The sequence below is a fragment of the Nilaparvata lugens genome, chromosome 10 (assembly GCF_014356525.2).
Source record: "Nilaparvata lugens isolate BPH chromosome 10, ASM1435652v1, whole genome shotgun sequence".
NCBI lineage: Eukaryota > Metazoa > Arthropoda > Insecta > Hemiptera > Delphacidae > Nilaparvata > Nilaparvata lugens.
This window is the reverse complement of record NC_052513.1, coordinates 45,847,727-45,855,288: the sequence shown is the minus strand read 5'-3', so window position 1 is coordinate 45,855,288 and position 7,562 is coordinate 45,847,727. Positions and strand designations below refer to the sequence as shown.

Genomic DNA, 7,562 nt, shown 5'->3' with positions numbered 1-7,562 from the left:
TGTTTGCTGAGCCTGGAAAGCAACAGCCTCTCATGCTTCTTGCTCTTAACGTCAACTGGCCGCATACCTGTTGTTCGATGGACCCGTTCATTATACTCTTTCAAGAGTGAGGTTAGGATGCCTGTCCACAAATAGGTTCCTTGTTCAGTAAACTTTGTCCACATAAGATGTTTGAGCGATCTATTGAAACGTTCAACTATAGATGCTTTCTTATCAGAAAAAGTTGAATAATGATTGATGCCATACTTTTGCATAAGCTGTTGAAACCTACTATTAAACCATTCCTTTCCGTCATCAGTTTGCAAATTCTTCATGGGATTCTGTTCAAATATAGGCTGCATTGCCTTAACCACTTCATCAGCTGACTTGCTTTTAGTTGGTATAGCAAAAGCAAACTTACTAAGACAATTGATTATTGTAATAATATATCTATAGCCTTTGTTCTGTCTTGCATATGGTAGCATCTCTACAAGATCAGCCTGATAAAGATCATCAAGACCTTTCACAGTAACCATTCGTGTAGGGAACCTCCTACGAGCCTGCTTGTGCAGCTCTCTCGCTATAACAGTCTTATCCATACTGACTGATAAAATCTATGTCATCAACTTTAAATAGTCTATTATGCTAATCCAAACATTCTCCATATCCTGTGGAAGAGGATAGAGATTGCAACTTTTTTCTTTTCATAACCTCTACACTTTGATAGTGCAGGATGTGAGATGCCTTGTACTCTTACTTCTACATGATTCAGAGGTTTGAGCAATAAGAGACAGTTGATTTGATACGATTATATTGTAGTCATACTCTAGTACACATTGGATACAAAGAATATTATCAGACATATATAAATAACATCTCAATCATCGAGGTTTAACAGCACATAGTCAAATAATGGTCCTAGATTAGTACACATTTCACAAAATGCAAAGCTATAAGGAAAGTTCAGAATCATCATCTGTCTATTGTGACAAGGATGAAGTGTAGCTGTTGGGAATGTTGAAGAAATCACATCAGCAAAATTCTCGAAAGTTCCAAAAGGATCATAATATCCTTCTCCAATGTTGAATAGTGGCTCAACACTCCACCTTGCACTCATGACAACATGCAATCACCGCAAGGGCATGGTGATTCAGGATCTGCTGGCGCCATTGCTGATTGAAGTACTGGATGTTGTTGACAGCCCATGTTGACAGTAGGCTGAGCACACCTCGACTGACTTTGTAATAACTGCTTCAAGGAATTCCAGCGATGTGAATGATGGGTGGAGACAGTTGCGCAGATCATATGCGCAGTGGATTTGTTGACACAGTTCCTCCCCCACTTCATGCTCTCCTGCGATTTTTAAGTACCAGTTGCTAACATCATTGTACATTGTTGCAAGGTCGTGGTTGAACTTGCTGGATGACATCAGACATTGCCTGATGTGGAAAATGTTGTATGTATCCAGTCCATGCTCCCTGGATGCTAGAAAGTCTTCACTCCTATACTTTGGATCCAGTGCACTGACACTGAGTGCTAGCACGAGGTAGAGCGCTGCTTGGTAGATGCTTGTAGGCGTCATGATTGTAGAATAATGATTGATAGCTGCCGCCTTCTCCTTTTATACCTCCTCCTCCTCCTCCCACACAATAGATGACTCATCTTTTTTCAGCATCCTCCTTCGCTTTTTCCTGTTCACACCATTTAGGGCAGAAGTCCATGTGACAAGGTTTTCTGCTGACAGAGTCTAGAATCATTTTGCAGAACACACATTGCACATATCCGTGTATGTCTTGGAAAAACCCTTGTTCCGCTAGTACGCTTGCGTTTTCCTCATCACCATCATTGAATGACTTTAAACGATCATCATACGAAAGCATCCAATCACCCCTCTCATCGGCAATGGCGACATTGTGTGTCAGTCTTTTGAGTATAAATCTACAATTTGGACTAGCATTTTTATGAACTTCTCTTGGATTATCGGACTCAGTCCAATGACTAATATAAATGTGACAAAATGCACAGCATACTGTATCACTCTCACCAGTGTAGTAGAAGCCTTGTGCAGCAAGATTCTCTGCAGAAAGTGCTGGCGAAATATTTCTCCATTTTTTGAATGATTTCCGTCTCTGAAGTTCATAGTCCCAGACATGAGATTGATCACCCATCACTGTAAAAACTTTGCACAAACTGTAATCACTGCTTTACACTTCTTCTCACAAGATTTCCATCGACTGAATATAATAGAACAATGCTTCCTCCTTTTATACTATCCTTAACACATGAAATGACATCATCATCTATTCCTAGAAATGATATCATCCTCCCACTCAGTCTTTGAACAATTTTTTCAGAATGCTGTACTGAGATGCATCACCATCTATTTCATAGTCATTGTTCATATCAGCTAGCTCATCATTTGATATGGAACATAACCGTTTAGCAGGGATAGTACTGCTAGCTGCCTCATTGACTCTATCAATGAGCTCATCATGTGATGAGGAATGTAAACGTTTAGTTGTGGTAGTACTGCTAGCTGCCTTGAGAATTTCTTGAGAGTCAATCATCTCCTCCTCCTCCTCCTCCTCCTCCTCCTCCTCCTCCTCCTCCTTCTCCTCATCCTTGTGTGCTGGAGTGAGGATCTTGTAATGTCCATATGCAAGAGTTGTAATTCCATCATCTAGAATATACCTCTTCTCATCAGCTTTGCTCAGTGAACACCTTGGCAGTATGTGGTAGCACTTTGGTCAAGTCTCCTGGATTCGATGCTGATTTGACTAGGTTAGCGACCAGGTTGTCTAAACTATCAGGTGTAAACCGGAATGTATCAATGAATCGAAGGTGCATTTTTGGAGATATTCGTTTGGTGAATGATATATACTTTTCCGACGAGTTTGGGATGACAAACAGCTGATCCTTATCTCTACCCAGCTCTGGAATAATAAGGTGTGTATCATAGTTTGATGAGTTGTGGAGAAACACTGGTATGAATGATTGTCGTTGTCGCTGCAGGTTGCATTTACGGCATAATGCATTCCGGTAGATACCAGTTATATGACAATGGTCATACACCTTATCTTCATTGAACCGTTCATTGCAGGCCTCACAGAAGTCGGCTGCATCATGTTGTGCTTGCTCTCTTTTGGTTAGTGGGAGCAACTTGATATTCCTGCAGTCAATTGCCTCATCTAACTCTTTTGCATACATGGTGAGGGTCTTCATGAAATGTCTGGCAGCATCAGGACCCCTGTAGACAATTGGCTCATGAGGGATTAGGTTAGTGATTGTCAGCCATGATGGAAGCAAGTCCTTATCTCTAACAAAGTAGAGGCAATAACTCATTGCCCGATGATACTGGATAACTTTAGTAGCTTCACCAATCCATTGTTCATTGTCTTCATCAGGTTTCTCCAGGATGTACTCAAAATCGGCGTATGCTACAACAGGTACTCTTTACTTTTGCACATGTTTCTCAAACTTCAAGGTTGGAGGTTTACCATCTTTTCCAACCTGTGGCATGATGATTCTTGCTGTATTATTGCTAGCACAATACTCCTCATGCTCAGCCATCCTGCGTTCTCCATCTCTGTCAAGGGTGTAATGGGTGAAACATCGTCTGCAGATGATAATTTTATGTTGACGTTTTGTGAGTTGGGATCTTACAAGTCTTTCAAAATTTTTAATGTAGCAGTAGTGGCTATTTGATTTATGTTCATTGTCATCCTCAAGGGTGCTGTTTTCATCATCAACCCTACTCTCACAGAGGAGGAGAAGATCAAAGTGATCTGCCTTTATTGCATTTCCAACTCTTCTTGGAAATATAACGTTCTTCTCATCCACACCATAAATATTAACTGATACCTCCGGATTATCTTTCTCAAATATATCGATTTGGTTGATGGTAGTGGGAAATCCAATGCCTGAAAAGTTGTATCTCTCCTCCAATTGATGGTATCGCTCATTGACTCGTTGAGGATTACTGCCTTGTACATGTTTGGCGAGGATGGCCCATTTCAAACATTGCTGGTCCATGTTTATAGGATTGATGATTGCCTTTCGTGCTGATAGAAGAGGTGGAAGACTGATGTAGGATGATCCACGCAGGGGAGTATGTTTGCTAATCCTGATGAGCAATCCATCGATGATAAGCAGACTCCATCCACTGGAATTTCCTTCGAATTTCGACTCCTCATCCAGTAGGGTCATGCACGCTTGGTTGATGATGTCTGGAAGATTGATGATACTGAAGATGGTGTAGTTTGGAGTTTTGAAGGCCACATTCTGAAACTCTTCTTGTTCGAAGAAGGTCTTATCAAGGGTGCTGCGGAAATATGTAGCCTCCAACACCAGGTTGACCTTGATCGGTCCATGTGTCTGCAGTTGCTGACTGATGATGTGAACAATTTTATCCTTCAGACTGCTCAGAAATGTGTGGAAATCTTTGGCAGGCTCATCCTTGTATGCATTATTGTAGTATAGTGTCGTGAGTCGGGATTTGAATGCCTCCTCCAGGACAACAAACTCGTCCACTGAGTTTGCTGTTTGCTGACATCGTACAGCTTTGCTCATCTGGAACAATGCAAAACAATATTGTATTAGTATGGTATGCAGTATTCAACTCTATATATGAATCACTATCAACGGGTGTGGGGATGAAGGTGGTGAATCGGTATCTAGGATCGTGGGTCGGGGGATGGAGGTTCATAGGTGTTTATGTTCTAGGGATGATGGTCCGGAGCTGTATGGTGGGGTGGGGTGGGGATGGGTTAATGTGAATGAGGTCTAGGATCTACTTTGTGATTTTACGGTTTTTAGGTTAGGATGAATTACAATCATGTGAATGGAGGTCTAGGATCTACCTCATCATGAGGTACCCACATTATCACTAGACGTCCTCTAGATATCTGGTCAGCAAGGTAGGCTGCTTCAAGCCTGCTGTTCATGTCAATACCATTGGATCGGATCATAGCTGAAAACGACATACATGCCGTTAGTATGGGTCTAATATGGGTTCTATCTTGGATTTTACAATGCCCATTCAACAAGATTAATAAACTGAATGTGTGAGGAGACATCCCCACACAAAGTATTCATCAAAATGGGTCTATTCTCAAACTGAATGTGTGTGTGAGAAGACACAAAGTATTTATCAATATGGGTCTATTCTCAAACTGAATGTGTGTGTGAGAAGACACAAAGTATTTATCAATATGGTCTTTTAAAATTCTCAAACTGAATGTGTGTGAGAAGACACAAAGTATTTATCAATATGGGTCTTTTAAAATTCTCAAACTGAATGTGTGTGTGAGAAGACACAAAGTATTTATCAATATGGGTCTTTTAAAATTCTCAAACTGAATGTGTGTGTGAGAAGACACAAAGTATTTATCTTTTGAAATAAACAATCAAAATGGGTCAACTGAATGGTGAGGACTCACATTTTCATCAAAATGGGTCTAATAATAATAAACAATATAGATTGTACTTACTTTAACTGCACTGTAGCACACACACACTAAAAACAGCAACTTGTCTCCAACAGGGTAAGCAACACAATGATAGCTCTTATGGCTAGGAGCTCCCATATATATACCCAAACAGTCTCCCACCACTCCCAAAAGTTGTGAATTTACTTTCATTTAATTGCGATTTTTTATGATTTATGTTGTTTTTTTTTTGTTTTTTTTATTTTTTTTTTTTTTTTTTTTTTACCTGGGGTGACCTTGAGGTTAGGTTAGGTCACCTGGGGTGACCTTGAGGTTAGGTTGAGGTTAGGTTAGGTTAGGTTAGGTTAGGTTAGGTGACCTTGAGAATTTGCCGGTTCTGGTGCAAGGACGACTCTGGCACGTGCACCAGAACCGGCAAATTTATACTACTTACATAATAATTATTAGTAGGTAGCAGTAAGAAATTCTAAAGAGAGTTTCACTGTAGTCCATATTATATACAATTAGTAAATTAGGTTTGATAAAATTTGCTCATTAGTCTCAAGACTAGATAGCAATAGTAATGTGATTAAAAAAAAAAAAAAAAAAAAAAAAAAAATTATTCAGCTGCCAATATTGGCATAATGCTATTCCCCGAAATTATCCTCTTATAAGAATGAGGCTTATAGGTCAATAAGCAAGGGAAGTTGTGTGAGTGTACCACACCAGATTTTTTTTTTGTGCTTTGAGAATTGAATCCATGTTCTGATTTGAAGTAGATCCATAAAGACTTTTACCAAAAGATATTATAGAGTGTAGTATATAGGCAAAATAAATCATTTTCCGCGTTTCCATTTTCTAAGAGCATATAATCCACTCGATACCCGTGACAAAACCTTTGTGACATGTTCTGTCCAATCCAAGTTTTGATCTACTGTTAGTCCCAAGAACTTGGTAGAGGTGGACTGAGAAATAACTTTGTTGTCTAAATTTATTGAAGGAAAAATGTTCTCACCTGCTGTGTTGTGAATTTATTATAATTGGAATAATATTTACGGTATTATTAATTTATTGTTCATCAAATGTTCAGCGAAAGTGGAGAGGTTTGATTCTGCTATTATCTCAATTTCATTCTGGGATTTAGCTGATATTTTTAGGTTTGCGTCATCAGCATACAAAACTAGCTCACTATTACATTCGAGATATGGTATACCTTTCAGATAACAGATAAAGAGAATTGGTCCCAGAATTGAGCCTTGGGGGATATCGCACCTACTTGTTCTCATTCTAGAATTGAAGGTATTCCTGAATCCCTTGTGATTCATATGACTCATTTGAAAAAAAATTTTCCTATTCATGATGTATGATTCAAACCACTTGTAAGATACACCTGTCACCCCTAAAGTTTTAAGACGACCAAGCAAAATCCAGTGTGAAATGCTATCAAAAGCCTGTGTGAGATCTAAAAATATCCCGACTGCTCTTTCCGAGTTATCTATCGAGTCAATGACCGATTCGATAAATTCTGTTGCTGCTGTCTTGACTGATTTTCCTTACTGGACCCGTGCTGGAAGAAGTCGAGAAGTTCATTTTTCTCCAAATATTCAAGAAGCTGGTCAGAAACTACACGTTCATAGATCTTGTAAATTGCTGGTGATGAAGAAATCGGACAGTAATTGTTAATATCATTTTTATCATTCTTTTCATGAACTGGGATAATTTTTGAAATTCTTAACTGCTCAGGAAATATTCCAGTAATAAGAAAGAGTGTATCAGATGTAAGAGTGGCTTCAACAAAACTTTTTTGGCCTTTTTAATGATGGCGATTGGTATGTCATCGTATCCACATTTCAACTTCATATACTCACATTTTAAACTAGAGATAATTTTATCAAGTTTCTTGTAATCAATAGTTTTGAGTCTAGATTCTTGATTAATGACATTTGCAGAACCATCATTTTGTGTTGAGTTTTGAGAGTCTCCTATATCTATTTCCTCTTTCGAAAAGTAATTCAAGAAAAGTTCACATATTCTGCTTGGATCAGAACAAATCTGCTCTCCACTTTTTGAAGTGAGAGGCTTTTGAATAGTTTATTCTTATTCCCAACCTCCGTGTTTAGTATTCTCAAAGTCTCTTTTATAACATTTTATACATTT

The 7,562-nt window shown here is 38.9% G+C and overlaps 1 protein-coding gene across 1 annotated transcript; it reads right to left on the bottom strand.

Moving 5' to 3' along the window:
• Positions 1 to 1,129: 1,129 nt before the first annotated feature.
• On the bottom strand, positions 1,130 to 2,339 carry LOC120353397. The gene is made up of 2 exons (XM_039436978.1): positions 2,253 to 2,339; positions 1,130 to 1,672 (listed from the first exon to the last, which is right to left on the bottom strand). Exon 2 carries the CDS (start codon positions 1,559 to 1,561, stop codon positions 1,130 to 1,132), a length of 432 nt encoding a protein of 143 aa, XP_039292912.1. The 5' UTR covers positions 1,562 to 1,672; positions 2,253 to 2,339.
• Positions 2,340 to 7,562: the final 5,223 nt, after the last annotated feature.